Below are 16,668 nucleotides of genomic sequence, written 5' to 3' on the forward strand. Positions count from 1 at the left end.
CCCCCCGGCTCAGTCCCCCCCCCCCGTGCTCCGGACAGCACCCCTCCGGCTCAGTCCCCCCACCCCCCCGTGCTCCGGGCAGCATCCCCCCGGCTCAGTCCCCCCCCCCGTGCTCCGGACAGCACCCCTCCGGCTCAGTCCCCCCACCCCCCCGTGCTCCGGGCAGCATCCCCCCGGCTCAGTCCCCCCCCCCGTGCTCCGGACAGCACCCCTCCGGCTCAGTCCCCCCCCCCCCGTGCTCCGGACAGCACCCCCCCGGCTCAGTCCCCCCCCCCCGTGCTCCGGACAGCACCCCTCCGGCTCAGTCCCCCCCCCCCGTGCTCCGGACAGCACCCCTCTGGCTCAGTCCCCCCCCCGTGCTCCGGACAGCACCCCTCCGGCTCAGTCCCCCCCCCCCCCGGTGCTCCGGGCAGCACCCGCCCGGCTCAGTCCCCCCCCGCCCCCCGTGCTCCGGGCAGCACCCCTCCGGCTCAGTCCCCCCCCCCGTGCTCCGGGCAGCACCCCCCCGGCTCAGTCCCCCCCCCCCGCCACGGGCTGAGATTTCTTCATATTTTTGTAACAAAATAAACTCGAGGGGAAAATGTGATTAAAAAAAGCGAATGAAACAAAAACTCCGGGTGTGGAGAGTGATCGCTGCCGGCCCCCACCCCAGTGCATGAGTGTGATTGACAGCTCCTGCCCCCCCCTCCTGGAGTGTGATTGGCAGCCCCAGCCCCTCCCAGTGAGTATGATTGACAGCTCCCTTATCGAATGTGATTGCCAGCCTCCCTCCCCTATCGAATATGATTAGCAGCCCCCTGCCCCCCGTCGAATGTGATTGACAGCTCCTGCCCGCCCCTCCTGGAGTGTGATTGGCAGCCCCAGCCCCTCCCAGCGAGTATGATTGGCAGCTCCCCAATCAAATGTGATTGGCAGCCCCCTAGCGCCCCCCATTGGGCAGCTCCCAGTCACACTGGAAGCGGGAGAGGGCTGGGCCGGTGCTTGGGAAAGCGGGGGGTGGCTCTGGAGACATCGGGGATGTTGTGGGAAGAATTGGGGCCCCAAGGGCAGGGAGGGGTATTTCCTTCCTGACCCCAATGCCCGCGAGCCCCTGAAGCCTGAGGATGGATCAGCTGGAATGACTGGCAAGGGCAGCGCCTGGGCCCAGCGGCAAAGAGGCGCCCGTCCGTGCCAGCGCGGGGAGCTGTCCCCCCCGGGGCACGGGGTTTGATGAATTGCCGCATAGGCTGCGGAGCTGGGAGAGGATGTCGGGAGCAGGCTGTGACAAGCGAGCCGGCTGCACCCTGCCAGCTCGCGGCACCTGATGGATGGGCACGCTGGGCCCTGGGATCTCCCCGCCCCCGAAATCCCAATGATTGATTCTCCTTAGCTCAGCCATCCTCTACTTTGTAGCCTGGCTCCCCAGTGCAGAACGGCCGGGAGGGGGGGGAGCGGGGAGTGTCTTCTGTCTTCTCCTTAGCATTAAACGCCTGCAACCGGTGCCTGGAAAGACCCAGCATGGGGTGGGGGGAGCTCTCGGTCCCTGCAGTCCTGTCGACTCCAACTGGGCTGCGGAAGGGAATGTTGGGTAGATGGATCTGAGTTAGGACTTCAGGGGAGGGGAAGCGATCAAGAGGGAAAGGGGCCCCCCCATAGAAGCCCAGATGAAGCCATGTGGGGTTTCTGGGTGAATTTAGAGGATTGTGTGTAGTTATTTAGCTGGTTTTCCCAATAGATTCAAAGGGGAAACTGAGGCACAGAGCCAGGCTGGGCCTTGTCTAATGCTACCTAGCCAGAGAGTGGCAGGGTTGGGGCTAGAACCCTGGTGTCCTGGCTCCCAGCCCCCGCCCCAGTCCACTGGACCGCCATTTCCCTTCCAGAGTTGGGGCTAGAATCCAGGAGTCCTGGGTCCCAGACCCCACTCCCAACACTAGACCAAGCTGCCTCTTGGAGTAGGTTGGTGCAGACACCAGGTCTGGTCTGTCCACACTGCCTGCTCGTGGAGCTGAGGGGGGAGGTTGGATGGGGCCCTGCCTGACCTGCCAGCCCATGGATGCTGCCCCCCTGGGCGGGTGAGGGGGAATGGGCCACACACCCATTGTCTGTGTTATGACCCTACCTGTCCCTGTGCTGGATCCTCCTAGTGCCTAGATCGACCAGTGGCAGTTAGGCGCCTAAATGCCTCTGAGCATCTGGGTTTAGGAGCCTACTGCAGCAGCTGGCCGGGATTTGGGTGCCAGGCAGGATCCAACCCCGTCCTCATTTGCCCATCCTCGTTTGCACCCACAGCAGCAGTACGCTGGCTAGGGAGACCTCTGCGTAGGGGGTAGATTCTAAGGGGACCCCCCCAACAATTACTCCATATCTTCGGCAGACCCTGGGGAGAGCCTGGATCCCCACTTCCCAGGGACCCCCCACCCTCCCCAGGATAAACTGGCAGCCTCCTCCCGGGCACTGGGCTGGGGGTTCATCAGGCGCTGTCCCCAGCCGTGCAGGAGGTACGATGTGCCATGCGAAATCGATCTCCTGCTTCCCCCCATTAATTCCCCGGGCCCAGATGTCTGAGGTCATTGCTGCTTTAATTAGATTTAATTTCATTAGAGCTTCCAGCAAAGCCAGATGCCAGGGACCGGGGGAGGGAAGACCAGGTGAGGGGGAATGTCTAGAGGTTAGAGCAATATGGGTGGGGGACAGGACAGCCGGGTCCTGGACTGACTCTGGGAAGGGAGTGGACTCTAGTTGGCTTTGACAGGGGTGGCTGGGAGCCAGGACTCCTGGGTTCCATTCCCAGCTGTGGCAGGGGAGTGGGGCCGAGTGGTTAGAGCAAGGGGTTCTAGTAACAGATCTGCCACTGAGTGACTTTGGAGGGGCAGGGCACATTCTTCGATGGGAGAAAGGTCTTGGCTCGGGCCTAACTTCCTAGGGTGAGAGACTTGCTACCCACCACCGAAATGCAGCCACCTCTGGAGTGGGCTGCGACAGCTGGTTCATAACCACACAGCAAAGCTGCGCAGGGATCGCTCACCCAGCACTGAAACGCAGCCACCTTTGGGGATGGGTGCTGGAGGTGAGTAACAGTCGCACAGCAATGCCGTGCCGGGACGGCTCAACTAGTTTGGGAATGCAGCTGCCTCTGGAGTGGAGCACGGCAGCTATTTGAGGACACACAGCAACGCTCCGGGATAGTGTCGTGAAGAGTACGGCACGCCAAGCTGACAACACAGGACATATGTAGGGCAGCAGCCCATGGGGCTGGGGCTAACACCCTGACACTTGCAGAGCGTGCGCCGGGCTCTGTAATGGCTGCAAGCCGTCGGGATGCAAACGTGTGCCCACTAGGTCACGCTGCACCACTGAGCCCTGCGGCACAGGGGTGCCAGGGGCTGCCCGCAGCGTCTCTGCCCTGCCTCTGCCATCCACCCAGCTGTGCGGCTGCAGCTCCCAGGCCCCTTTGCTGCCAGAGCCCGGCTCCCTTTGCCCGCGGGTCCCGCCGGCTCCCTACGGCCTGTTCTGCCAGCCATCAAAGGGGAAGAAGCTGTTGGAGGCTGCATGGGGGGAAGGTCCCTTTGATGCTGCATCACTGGGGGCCAGGCTGCGGCATGCACTGGGGATAACTGGCCCAGAATCTCTGGGCTCGCCAACCTCTGGGCCTGGCACTGGGGCTCCCTCTCACTCTCTGTCTGCGCAGAGCCCTGGCACAGCAGGCCCTTGGCCTGGGCCGGGCCCTCCCTGTAATGCACACCCTTCAGAAATGTGGCAGGACGCAGGGGTGTGTGTGAACCAGCTGCTGGGCTTCACCCCAGAGGTGGCTGCATGTCAGCACTGGGGGAGCAATCGCTGGGCAGCATTGCTGGGCCACGGTTCACACTGGCGGACAAAGCCCCTGCCCTCCCCCACCCCTCCCAAGAGCTTCCCGTCTAAATGGCCCCGATCCTGCAAACACATGGGACTAAACTCACGGGAGGACCCCCCCCCACAACTACCCCTCCCCCTATACACAATTACCCCTCCTCCCCACACACAATTACCCCTCCCCCCCCACAACTGCCCCCCCACACACCTACCCCCATCCACACACCTGCCCCTCCCCCCCACAACTGCCCCTCTCCCTATACACAATTACCCCTCCTCCCCTCAACTGCCCGTCCCACCCCACAACTACCCCCCCACACCTACCCCCATCCACACAACTGCCCCTCCCCTATACACAATTACCCCTCCTCCCCACAACTGCCCGTCCCTCCCCACAACTACCCCCCCACACACCTACCCCCATCCACACAACTGCCCCTCCCCCCCACAACTGCCCCTCCCCCGGAAGTGTCCCGCTTTGTCACACTTGCTCGCTGGTCCCGCTACGCCCCAGGCTCCCCCTCCGGCTCCCTTAGGCTGCGGTAGGTGCCACTTATTTGCAAACATGCAAATCAGCTCATTAACCACTTTGCATGAACGATCAGGGGGGCGGGGCGCGGGCGCTGGCCCGGGCGAACTACATCCCCCAGGATGCACCGGGAGCGGCGGGGTCACGTGTTTCCCGTCGCTCGGGCCCCGCCCCCGCGGAGCAGCGCCCGGGACTCGCCACCTGCCCCGCGCCGCCTGCAGCATGTTCCCGCGCTGCCTGGCCCGGGTGAGTGGGGGGCGCCGGGGCTGAGACCCCCCTTGCGCGTGCGCGTGGGCAGGGGGCTGGTGCTGGGGGGTGGGGTGATGTGTTTTGCAAAATAGCTCGGTCCCCGTCCCCCCCCCAGCCCCAGATGCGCCCCCGCCCCCCCCGCAGGCCACGTGCCCTGGCCGGGGCCCTTTGCAGAGCGCCGTGCCCCCCCCTTTGTGCAGTGCGAATATGGGGGTGCTCCTTTCCCCCCGCGCCCTGCCCCTGCTGAGTCCCGACCCAGTGCGACTTCATGGCAGGCTCAGCCCCGCGGGTCCCCCGCCTTCTGCTTCCAGGCGCCCCATAGGAAGCCCTTGTCCCTGGGGGGCCGGGGAGAGAGACGGGGGGGTCATGCCCCCGCCAGGCTCGCAGGCGGAGCTGGGTCCCTCGCCGGCCCTGTGATGGGTCGCTCCGCTTTGCTCATTATGGGTGCATTGGTGGGCCCTGCCCGGCTGTTCGCGGGGGGTGGGGGGGCCAGTGCCAGGCTCGGGCCAGTGCCAGGCTTGGGCCAGAGCCATCCTCCGCTCTCCACCCGCCTTGCTCCGCTGACTGCCCGGGCTGCTCCCTGACATCTGCCCCAGTGCAGCGGGGAACAGTGGCCTGGGGCCAGACCTCGGCGCCGGAGCAAAGTCTCCTTGGCATGAGTTTCGTCCCCAGTCGATACTTACTGCTGGCCCCTTTGAACTGAGTCAATAGGGCACAGCGGCCTCTCGCCTCCCTGCCGCTTTTCTCTTGCTATGTTTAACTAGTTGCAAGGGGGGGGAGAAGAGAGAAAGAAAGGGGGGGAGAAGTGCCCCTCGCCCACGGTTGCCAGCAAGCTTAACTCTGAAGAGTTGGGACCAGCTCCCTCGTCACGGGGCAGCCAGAGCCGCTTGCCCCATGAACTTGCAAAAGTTTCTTCTGACTTGACTGTGTTTTATTGTTTGGGGAAACTTGGCACATGGCGGGGCTTTCAAGCCAGCTGATGCAAGGGCAGTGACCTGGTTGCATCATGCCTGGATTTGAGGCCTAGTGCTTGGGGCAGAAGGGATACAGCAGAACCTGGCCGGTCAGCCCCACGGCTCCTTGGGAACCCGGAGGATGCAATCAGGCAGCCCCAGAGACCGCAAAAGAGCCAATACAGTGCAAGCTGCGTTAAACATCAGCCACGACAAAATCAAGGGAAAGGGTTTTAAAAAGAGCTGGGGCAGGGTAAGGAGCCAGTTTCTGTGCTTGGTTCCTTTTTTTAAAAAAAAGCAGCATTTTCCTTCTGCCCAGTCAAGTTTCGAAGCTGTATAAAGTCATTGCTCAGCTGCAAACTTTTCAAAGACCTGGAAAGTTTTGTTCGCAGGCCCAGTCAGCCGCCGTTCCTGAGGTCCTGCTGCGTTCGGGTCTGGCCCCGGGAGCGGGAAGCGAGCTCCTGCTCTCGGTTGGCCCCTCGGCGCCGTGACGAGGGCTCCGGCGGTGCCTGGGAAGGGGGAGAATTGGACAACGGTGGCGGGCTCCCTAGGCCCCGAACGCCGCTCGGCCTGGCGGTTTCGGGAGCAAGGACTTGTTGTCTTCCCCCCGGGAGTGGTTTGGAGCCGTGGTGGCCCCGATCCTGCGGGTCGGTCTGTGCGGATCCAGTCGGGGCTCCAAGAGACTCCCCGGCAAATATCTCGCTCCGCAGTTTCTTTCTCTTGGCTGTGTGGTCTGTAAAGGTCACGGTCTGGGTTGTGGTAGTGTCTGGGAGCCCCAGGCCTGGGCCAGGACCCCGTTGCCCCAAAGAGCCAGCAGGTCCGATCTGGGGTCTACACCCTGGCACAGGGGTCTCCCGGGGAGCTGGCTGGCTGGCCCCTCGCGGGCAGAGTCTGTAGCTCTTGGGGCTGAGGGCCTGGAGGGTCCAAGAGGGGGGTGAGGATCGGCGGCAGCGGGGGAGGGGGAAAGTGATGCACCAGCAACAGGGGGGTGCTTTCTCCCAGCATGGATTTGGGGGTGGGTGGAGCCTAGGAGTTCAGGGAGAAAACTGGGGGAGGAGCCCAGGGGGCAAACTGGCCTGTTGGGTTAGTGCAGGGAAGACCACTCTTTTGGGTGGGAGGGGGGACATGGGGCAGCCTTGGGCGGGGCAGTGCAAGTGGGGAGTCTGATTGGGGCTGGGGGGCAGAGATGGGTCTCCAGGAGCTGCTTGCTCCGTGTGACACGTGAGTGAGCCATGGCAGGAAGTGGGGGGGGGGCGCGCGTGGGCACACAAAGGACAGGCTCCAGCCCCCACCCCATCCTGTGCATGCAGATGTGCTCCCCCCCACCCACCGTACCATCGCACCCGAGCCTGTGCACACCAAGCTCGCTCTGCTCCCCCCTCCCCCCTGGTTTGCACACTCACATGCGCTCTCGCACGTCTGCAGTCTCTCCTCCCGCCCCCCCCCCCCGAATTTTGGCGCTGTTTCCGCTGCTTTCATCCAATTTTCCAGCTGTGGCCCAAGGAGGGACCCCGCCTGGGTCATGTGACTCGTGTGGTCCCCGGCTTCCTGCGTCAGCCTGGGCTCCTCACCCCCCATGTGGCTGCCCCCTCTCCCCAGACGGGGTGATCGGTCCCCTGCACAAGGGTCCAGCCGTTCCCGCGCTCCCAGGCCTCCGGGAAACGCCTCCTCCGGCCCCACAAATGAACCAAAGAAGGAAGGAAGTTGTCCCCTCGCCCACCCCCAAGCCTTCTTCCCCCCCCCTCCCCAGCCAGAGCTGCCCATGCTCACCCCGTGACCCCCTGTTGGAGGAAGAGGGCTGCACCCCACAAGTGATGGGGTGTTGGGGGTTCCTTTCCCCCCCCGTTACTGTCTGGTCAGTGGTTAGAGCAGGGGGGCTGGGAGCCAGGACTCCTGGGTTCTATTTCTGACTCCCCACGTGTGCCATGAGGATATCGGGGTGTTCTGTGGCTGTGTATCCCCAAAGGTACCAGAGATGAGGTGCCCGGTGACACGGGGGTGCAGGCTGGGGTGTGTGGGGGGGGTGTTGGTGGTTACGCCCCTCTCTGGTGATGTGACGCTCCCCCTTCCCGTCGCCAGGCTCTGAAGAGATGCTGGCAGCTGAACACGCCCGGCCTGCGGGCCCAGCACAGCCGTGCGGCTGCAGCTGGGGAGGTGCCCGGCTGGACGGGGCAGGAGAGCCTGGCGGAGAGCGACCCCGAGATGTGGGAGCTGGTGCAGAAGGAGAAGGATCGGCAGTGTCGGGGCTTGGAGCTCATTGCCTCGGAGGTGGGTGTGGGGGCGGGGGCTCCTGGGGGGGCTGCAGTGGGGGAAGAGGGGCAGGAAGAAGGGAGTTTGGGGGGCTGCGGGGGGGAGGGAGCAGCCCCTCTTGAGGCCCAGAGGTGGGGGCTGCGTTGCCCTGAGGGGGCCCCCCTTGCCTTAGATTCCTCCCAAGGACCTGCTGGAGCCCTGCCTCCCCCCCCAGCTGCTTTCTAGCCGTCAGGTGGGGCAGTGTTTGAGACCGACCCTGCGTTGCCCTTCAGGTTCCTGGTTGAGGCTGGGCTGGAGGGGCCCCGCGCTGGCCCCCCACTCCAGGCTGTCTCACCCCCATCACCCTGGCTTCGCTCTCTGCCCCCCAGAATTTCTGCAGCCAAGCCGCGCTGGAGGCCCTGGGCTCCTGCCTAAACAACAAGTACTCGGAGGGCTACCCCGGCAAGAGGTATGGGGGGTCGGGGGGGCACCCTGTGGGGGCTGGATCTGGCCAGGCCAGAGAACGAACGTGGGGAAGCCACACATGGACCCTGGGGGCCCAGGTCTCCTTGGCAGTCGGGGGGGGGGCACAACTCTCCCCTCCCCTCCCCAGTGGTAACTTACTGTGTGGGGCCGTCTGGCACTGGGGGGAGGGGCGGGAGCTGTTGTTTTTGGGGTGATCATGTCCGCTTCCTCCAGGACCTCTGGCAGCCTTGAGGGTGGGGGTGATGGGCACTGGGTTCCCCTTCTTCTGGGTACCAGGGGGCAGGGAGGCCCCAAGGGGGTGATGGGCCCCAGGTTCCCCTCCTTGCGGGTACTGGGGGGGCACAGAGGCCCCAAGGGGGGTGATGGGCCCTGGGTTCCCTCCAGGGGGCCCATGGGGTGGGGGGGGAAGAGGCTGCTTTGGGTGTCTGAGCCCTGGTGCCCTCCTCACAGGTACTATGGGGGGGCCGAGGTGGTGGACCAGATCGAGCTGCTATGCCAGCAGCGGGCACTGGAGGCCTTCGACCTGGACCCTGCCCTCTGGGGGGTGAATGTCCAGCCCTACTCCGGGTCGCCCGCCAACTTTGCCGCCTACACGGCCCTGCTGCAGCCCCACGACCGCATCATGGGCCTGGACCTGCCGGACGGCGGCCAGTACGTCCCCCCTGTGGGCAGTGGGGGCGGGGGGGGAGGGAGCAGGGCCCTGGGGGGTGCTGAGCCTGGGGGGCGGGAGGGGGCAGGGTCTGGCTGAGAGGCCCCAGGAATTGGGGGGGAGGGGGGAGTGCTGGCGTGGGGTCTGGGGGCTACAGGCAGAGACCAGCTGGGGGTGAGGGGGGCGCCTGTCTGGGGGGGGAGATCGCCCCTGGGCGGGGGCCCTGCCAGGAGGGGACCCTTCTGGGGAGCCAGCCCGGGCGGAGGGGTGGGTCGTGTCCAGCCTCCGGGTTGGGCTGTGGCTCTGGCCTGACGCCGTCCGTCCGTCTCTCCCACAGCCTGACCCACGGGTACATGTCGGACGTCAAGCGCATCTCGGCCACCTCCATCTTCTTCGAGTCCATGCCCTATAAACTCAACGTGAGTGGGGGGCAGCGTGCGTGCAGGGTGCTTGCGGGGGGGGGGTAACATGCATTCACAGGGAGGGGGGTCCCAGTCCCTTGCTCCTGGGGACCCCCACAGGGGCTGGGCCAGGAGGTTTCTGCTGCTCTGGCGGCATTGGGGACCCTCGACTCAGGTGTATTGGGGGGAAGGGAGCCTGGAGTGTCTGTGTTGTCCCCCCCCCCCATTGCCCCTGCCCCTCGGAGCCCCCCCAGCTCTCACGCCCTGCCTGCCGGGGCTGGTGCCTGGGCCAAGCCGTGTGCACCCCCGTCGGACCCCCTCTGCCCCTCCCTGTGTTCTGGGGCTGGCCTGACACCCCCCCTCCAGCTCCCACCCAACCCTGTATAAGCTCTACCCCACCCCTAGCAGCATGGCCCCCGCAAGGGAATTCACGGGGGAGGGGGGGTCGCTCTCCAGCTGTGACCCCCCCTCCCCCCGCAGCCAGCCACGGGGCTGATCGACTACGAGCAGCTGGAGGTGACGGCCCGGCTCTTCCGCCCCCGTCTCATCATCGCGGGCACCAGCGCCTATGCCCGCCTCATCGACTACGCCCGCATGAAGAAGGTGCGGGGGGGGTCAGGGGAGGGGCTTAGGATGAGGGGAGGGGCTTGAGGTGGGTGCGAGGGAGGGGCTTGAGGTGGGTGGGAAGGGGGGGAGGTGCCTGGGGATGGGGGGAGGGTTCCTGGCAACCCCCCCCTCCAATGATGACCCTGGGGCACCAGCTGGAGATGGGGGGAGTTGGCGTGAGCTCCCTGGTCCCGCCCGCGGGGGGGGGAGGGGGGCCGGGGGGAGGGGCTGAGCCGGCGGGGGGGGAGGGGGGCCGGGCGGGGGGCCGGGCTGACGCTGCCCCCCTCTCCGGCAGGTGTGCGAGGAGGTCCGGGCCTACCTGCTGGCCGACATGGCGCACATCAGCGGGCTGGTGGCAGCCAAGGTGGTGCCCTCGCCCTTCGAGCAGGCCGACCTGGTCACCAGCACCACGCACAAGACCCTGCGCGGGGCCCGGTGAGCGCGGCCGGGGCTGGATCCACCCCGGACCCCCCCCCGCACTGCCCTGCCCCTCCCCCGGCCTCTCCCCCATCCCTCCTGTCCTCCCCCGCACTGCCCTGCCTCTCCTCCCACCCCCGCACTGCCCTCTCCCCCCCCCACACTGCCCTGCCCCTCCCCCGGCCTCTCCCCCATCCCTCCTGTCCTCCCCCGCACTGTCCTGCCTCTCCTCCCACCCCCCCACACTGCCCTGCCCCTCCCCCGGCCTCTCCCCCATCCCTCCTGTCCTCCCCCGCACTGCCCTGCCTCTCCTCCCATCCCCGCACTGCCCTCCCCCCCCCACACTGCCCTGCCCCTCCCCCAGCCTCTCCCCCATCCCTCCTGTCCTCCCCCGCACTGTCCTGCCTCTCCTCCCCCCCCACACTGCCCTGCCCCTCCCCCGGCCTCTCCCCCATCCCTCCTGTCCTCCCCCGCACTGCCCTGCCTCTCCTCCCATCCCCGCACTGCCCTCTCCCCCCCCCACACTGCCCTGCCCCTCCCCCGGCCTCTCCCCCATCCCTCCTGTCCTCCCCCGCACTGTCCTGCCTCTCCTCCCCCCCCCTGCACTGCCCTGCCCCTCCCCCGGCCTCTCCCCCATCCCTCCTGTCCTCCCCCGCACTGCCCTGCCTCTCCTCCCACCCCCGCACTGCTCTCCCCCCCCCCGCACTGCCCTGCCCCTCCCCCAGCCTCTCCCCCATCCCTCCTGTCCTCCCCCGCACTGTCCTGCCTCTCCTCCCATCCCCGCACTGCCCTCTCCCCCCCCACACTGCCCTGCCCCTCCCCCGGCCTCTCCCCCATCCCTCCTGTCCTCCCCCGCACTGCCCTGCCTCTCCTCCCACCCCCGCACTGCCCTCTCCTCCCCCCCCACACTGCCCTGCCCCTCCCCCGGCCTCTCCCCCATCCCTCCTGTCCTCCCCCGCACTGCCCTTCCCTCCCCCCGCCTGCCCTGCCCCTCCTCCGGCCCCTCCCCCATCCCTCCTCCCCCCCCTCACTGCCCTTCCCTTCTGCACTGCCCTGCCCCTCCCCAGCCTCTCCCCCATCCCTCCTGTCCCCCCCCCGGGCCCGCCCCTCCTCTCCTCACCCCCACACTGCCCTGCCCCGGCCTCTCCCCCATCCCTCCTCTCCTCGCCCCTGCACTGCCCTTCCCCCCCCCCCCGGCCTGCCCTGCCCCTCCTCCGGCCTCTCCCGCATCCCTCCTCCTCCCCCCTCACTGCCCTTCCCCCCTCCCTCCGGGCCCACCCCTCCTCTCCTCGCCCTCACACTGCCCTTCCCCTCTGCACTGCCCTGCCCTTCCCCCGGCCTCTCCACCATCCCTCCTCCCCCCCCCCCGCACTGCCCTACCCCCTTCCTCTGGGCACACCCCTCCTCTCCTTGCCCCTGCACAGCCCTTCCCCCCCGGACTCCTCTGCCCCTCCCCCGGCCTCTCTCCCATCCCTCCTCTCCCCCCCAGTACTGCCCTTCCCTCCCCCGGCCTGTCTCGGGCAGCTGCCCTGGCGTCTGGGCCCCCCACGGCGGGCGGGTGGGGGGGGGGGATGGCCACGCACTGACCCGTCCCCTGGCCCCACAGGTCCGGGCTGATCTTCTACCGCAAGGGGCTGCGCTGGGTGGATAAGAAGACGGGCAAGGAGACCCCCTACAACCTGGAGGAGCCGATCAACTTCGCCGTCTTCCCCTCGCTGCAGGGCGGGCCCCACAACCATGCCATCGCCGCCGTGGCCGTGGCCCTGAAGCAGGTGGGGGGCCCCCCGGGGCGAGGGTAACACATGGCTGGGGGGGAGGGCAGGGGGAGGATCTATGGCCTCGCTGACCCCCCACCCCTCTCCCCCGCAGGCCAGCTCCCCCCCCTTCCGGGCATACTGCCAGCAGGTGCTGAAGAACGCCAGGGCCATGGCCGAGGCCCTGCTGCAGAGGGGTTACACCCTGGTGTCAGGTGATGCCCGCGGGACCGGGGCACAGCAGGGGGAGGCTGCGTGGGGTGAGGGGCACCGGCGGAGCTGGGGGGAGCCAGCAGGGGCTGCGGGTCGGGGGCGAGGGGCACTGGCGGAGCTGGGGGGAGCCAGCAGGGGCTGCGGGTCGGGGGCGAGGGGCACCGGCGGAGCTGGGGGGAGCCAGCAGGGGCTGCGGGTCGGGGGCGAGGGGCACCGGCGGAGCTGGGGGGAGGCAGCAGGGGCTGCGGGTCGGGGGCGAGGGGCATCGGCGGAGCTGGGGGGAGCCAGCAGGGGCTGCGGGTCGGGGGCGAGGGGCATCGGCGGAGCTGGGGGGAGCCAGCAGGGGCTGCGGTCGGGGGCGAGGGGCATCGGCGGAGCTGGGGGGAGCCAGCAGGGGCTGCGGTCGGGGGCGAGGGGCACCGGCGGAGCTGGGGGGAGCCAGCAGGGGCTGCGGGGCGGGGTGCGGGGCACCGGCGGAGCTGGGGGGAGCCAGCAGGGGCTGCGGGGCGGGGTGCGGGGCACTGGCGGAGCTGGGGGGAGCCAGCAGGGGCTGCGGTCGGGGGCGAGGGGCATCGGCGGAGCTGGGGGAGCCAGCAGGGGCTGCGGGTCGGGGGCGAGGGGCACCGGCGGAGCTGGGGGGAGCCAGCAGGGGCTGCGGTCGGGGGCGAGGGGCATCGGCGGAGCTGGGGGGAGCCAGCAGGGGCTGCGGGTCGGGGTGCGGGGCACCGGCGGAGCTGGGGGGAGCCAGCAGGGGCTGCGGTCGGGGGCGAGGGGCATCGGCGGAGCTGGGGGGAGCCAGCAGGGGCTGCGGGTCGGGGGCGAGGGGCACCGGCGGAGCTGGGGGGAGGCAGCAGGGGCTGCGGTCGGGGGCGAGGGGCACCGGCGGAGCTGGGGGGAGCCAGCAGGGGCTGCGGGTCGGGGGCGAGGGGCACCGGCGGAGCTGGGGGGAGGCAGCAGGGGCTGCGGTCGGGGGCGAGGGGCATCGGCGGAGCTGGGGGGAGCCAGCAGGGGCTGCGGGTCGGGGGCGAGGGGCACCGGCGGAGCTGGGGGGAGGCAGCAGGGGCTGCGGGTCGGGGTGCTGATCTCTCTCTCTCTCTCCTGACCCAGGTGGCACCGATAACCACCTGGTGCTGGTGGATCTGCGGCCGAAGGGGATCGACGGGGCCCGGGCCGAGCGGGTGCTGGAGTTGGTGTCCATCACGGCCAACAAGAACACCTGCCCCGGGGACAAGAGCGCCCTGACGCCGGGGGGCCTGCGGCTGGGTAAGGGGGAGCCGGGGGGTGGGGCATGTCTGGCCCCCCAGCTCAAGGGAGGGATTGATTCCCACAGTCTGTCCCCAGTACTGGGCCTCCTGGCCCTTCCCCTGGGAGACCTGCCCCCCGGCCCCCGCCTCTGGGGACGCCCCCCAGCCTTGCCCTCCTGAGGGTACTAGGGTGGCTTTGAACTCTCTGCCCTGGTGCCCCGGGTGTCTGACAACAGTGAGAGCTGGGGACAGAACCCAGGAGTCCTGGCTCCCAGCCCCCTGCTCTCACCACTAGCCCTCACTCCCCTCCAGACGCCCCCCGACCCAGCATCTCAGCTGATGCTCCTGGTGAGGTAACTGCGGGGCCAGGCTCTCACTGCGTGGGTGGGGGGCGGTGTGGTGAAGTAACCATGCGGCCAGGCTCTCCCCGGGGCCGGGGCGGTGAAGTAACCCCGGGGCCGGGCTCTCCCCAGGGGCCCCAGCGCTGACATCCCGCCGGTTCCTGGAAGCCGATTTCCAGAAGGTCGTGGCCTTCATCGACGAGGGGATCAGCATCGGCCTGGAGGTCAAGAGCAAAACCAGTGAGTTGGGGGGGCAGGAGCTTCTCAGTCTCTGCCCTGCTGGTCTGAATGCCCCATGCGAGGGCAGGCCCACTGGGGCCATGGTGTGACCCACACACCACACGGCTTCTCTGAAAGCCAGGACTCCTGGGTTCTATCCCAGGCTCTGGCAGGGGAGTGGGGTTTAGTGGCTAGAGCCGTTTTTCCCTTGTAAATTGGGGATAAAGCCCGTGCCATGGCTCTGGGACGGAGAGGAGGGTCGGGGTGGGGTCTGTCTTTGTGAAGCCCCGGGGGGCACTTGGCCGGCCCCCTCCCCTGGTTTCCTCACTCACCCCCTCCCCTTTCTCTCCCCAGCCAAGCTGCAAGATTTCAAATCCTTCCTGCTGAGTGACGGGGCGACGCAGAGCCGCCTGGCCGACCTGCGCCAGCGTGTGGAGACCTTCGCCCGCTCCTTCCCCATGCCCGGCTTCCAGGATCACTGAGCAGTGGGGGCTGGCCCCACCTCGAGCCCCGCCAGCCCTCCGGGCACAGAGACTGACCCTGACCCCGGGAGGGGGGCAGTGCTGGGACCCTGGGCGTCCCGCAGCCTGGCACGGCCCCTTCGGATCTCGCTCTGCCTGCAGCGTTCAGCTCCCTTGCCCCCCTCTCTGTCGGCAGCTGACCTCGGGGGCTGACCCCTTTGTTGTTGTAGGGTCTCCGGCTGGAACGTCCCCCGGCCCCGTGCCAGCTCCCACCCCTCCTTGCAACTCACAGTCAAGGTCCTCCCATTGCAGGTGCCCTGCCCCGCCCAGTGGCAGTGGGAGGTTGGGAAAATGCCCCCATGGACCTAGTTCTGGGTCCCAGGTCCCTCCAGCTGCTTTGCCCCCGGCCAAGGTGTGGGTCAAACGGGGCTGGGGGGTCCCCCCTTGTCAGGATGCCACTGCTTTTAGCTGAGCAAAGAAACCTGGAACATCGGAGAGTTGTGTTGTCTGGTGTCCGTCTGTCCGGCCGTCTCGGGGGGCAGATGCTGAGAGCTGCTGTCTGTCTGTGGGGCTCTCTGGCCCCACCTGACCTCCGGCGTCCATCAGTGCGCTGCAGGGGCATTGCCTTCAGTGGGGGGCTCGGATCTGGCCTGCCCTGTGCGGCCCTGGCCCAGCCCCTGGGATGGGGGCTCAGAGCTGGCCCATGTGGGGAGGTTTAGGAAGCCCAGTTGCCGTGGGGCAGGGAGCAGCCACTCTCTGTGCAGCCTGGGGCTGGCTCTCTCCTGGCTGCTGGGGCAGGGGGGCAAATCTCTCATTGCAGGTATTGCCAACCTGGGGGCCCCCAGTGCCCTCTCCCCACACACACTGGGCAGATGGTCTGCGGGAGGCACCTCGCCACCCCTGGGTTTATTCCCCCCCGGCAACAGCTCCCTGTCCCTGAGCCCGTTGAAAGATCCAGCCCTTCGCCTCAGGGCATGTTTGATGCCCGCCTGGCTCTTGCCAACAGCCAGGCGCGTGCCCCCCATCCCTCATGTGCACCAATGCTCCCCCCATGGGAGCCGCTGGCCTGGCTCGCTGGCTGCCCCGAGCTCTTGGCAGGGCTGTGCCCATGGGGCAGCTCTGGATCAATCATCCCTCCCTGGCCGGGGCGGGCACTTCTGAGAACACCTGGCCCCCGGCCCCAGCCGCCATTAGCAGCAAATTGGATTTGTTAAGTGCAATTGGATTTTGCCTCTGGCTGCCCAGGGGACTGCGGGGGCGGGGGTCACCCACAGGTTGCCGCAGGTTTCTTTGCCTTTTCTGACCACCCCGCCCCCTGCTTCCAGGCAGTAAAATCCCCCTGCCTGCTACAAAGCGGGGCTCTGCCTGGCTCCCTAAAGCCCTTGCCCCGGGGGGCTCAGTTCTCTGGCCCCTTGGGGGCTGGAAGGGGCACGTGCCAGCCTCCAGCAACCCAGGCTGGGATGCCTCACCCCAAGGCAGGGGGACCTGGGGGCTCCCCCCAGCTCTGCAAGAAGGGCAGAGCCAGGCCTCCTCTTGTGCTCCGAGCTGCTGGGTGTTTCCCCTTTCCTCCTGCTCTGCACAATTAGCCTGGTGCGTTGCCAGCCTGGCGTGTTGCCCGCCTGGCACTCGCTCTGCCCCGGGCCGCCCATGCGGCTCCTCCCGGGCCCTGGGGTTGCCGGCGATGCCAGCTCCCTTGGCTGCTGGGGCCGGCTGCCTGCACCGCGGCACGTCCCCGCCGGCCCATGCCACAGAACAGCTGCTGTGCGTTCGCTGCCAGCAACTCGCCCCTGCCCTGCCGGTGCCAAACCCAACAGCCTGCAGGGCCCCAGCTAGCCCCACGGCGGCTGGCATGCTTGTATTGGGGGATGTTGGCTGTGCTTGGGGGGGCAACCCCCTTTGCCTCCCCCTGCAAATGTGGCATCCCGCAGGGCCCCCTGCAGCGGGGGGGTTACTGGCCAGGGCCTGCTGCCCGGCACCAGCCGTGCTGGGGGGTGAAGGCAAGGGTGGGTGCCGCAGGGAATGGAGGAACGGGGGGCTGGCAGTGCCAGGGTGGGGGGAGGCGGGACAGTGAATGTGGGGCCCAAGG

General features: G+C 67.9%; 1 protein-coding gene across 1 annotated transcript; it reads left to right on the top strand.

Annotated features, from left to right (window-relative positions):
- Positions 1-4,511: 4,511 nt before the first annotated feature.
- SHMT2 (serine hydroxymethyltransferase 2) lies at positions 4,512-15,079 on the top strand. The gene is made up of 12 exons (XM_084610525.1): positions 4,512-4,606; positions 7,642-7,830; positions 8,181-8,260; positions 8,728-8,928; positions 9,264-9,345; positions 9,808-9,930; positions 10,229-10,368; positions 11,957-12,122; positions 12,220-12,319; positions 13,425-13,580; positions 14,035-14,142; positions 14,476-15,079. The coding sequence occupies exons 1-12, from the start codon at positions 4,583-4,585 to the stop codon at positions 14,601-14,603; spliced, it is 1,497 nt and encodes a 498-aa protein (XP_084466651.1). The 5' UTR covers positions 4,512-4,582; the 3' UTR covers positions 14,604-15,079.
- Positions 15,080-16,668: the final 1,589 nt, after the last annotated feature.

The sequence above is a fragment of the Lepidochelys olivacea genome (assembly GCF_965140295.1).
Source record: "Lepidochelys olivacea isolate rLepOli2 genome assembly, chromosome: 20".
Lineage (NCBI taxonomy): Eukaryota > Metazoa > Chordata > Testudines > Cheloniidae > Lepidochelys > Lepidochelys olivacea.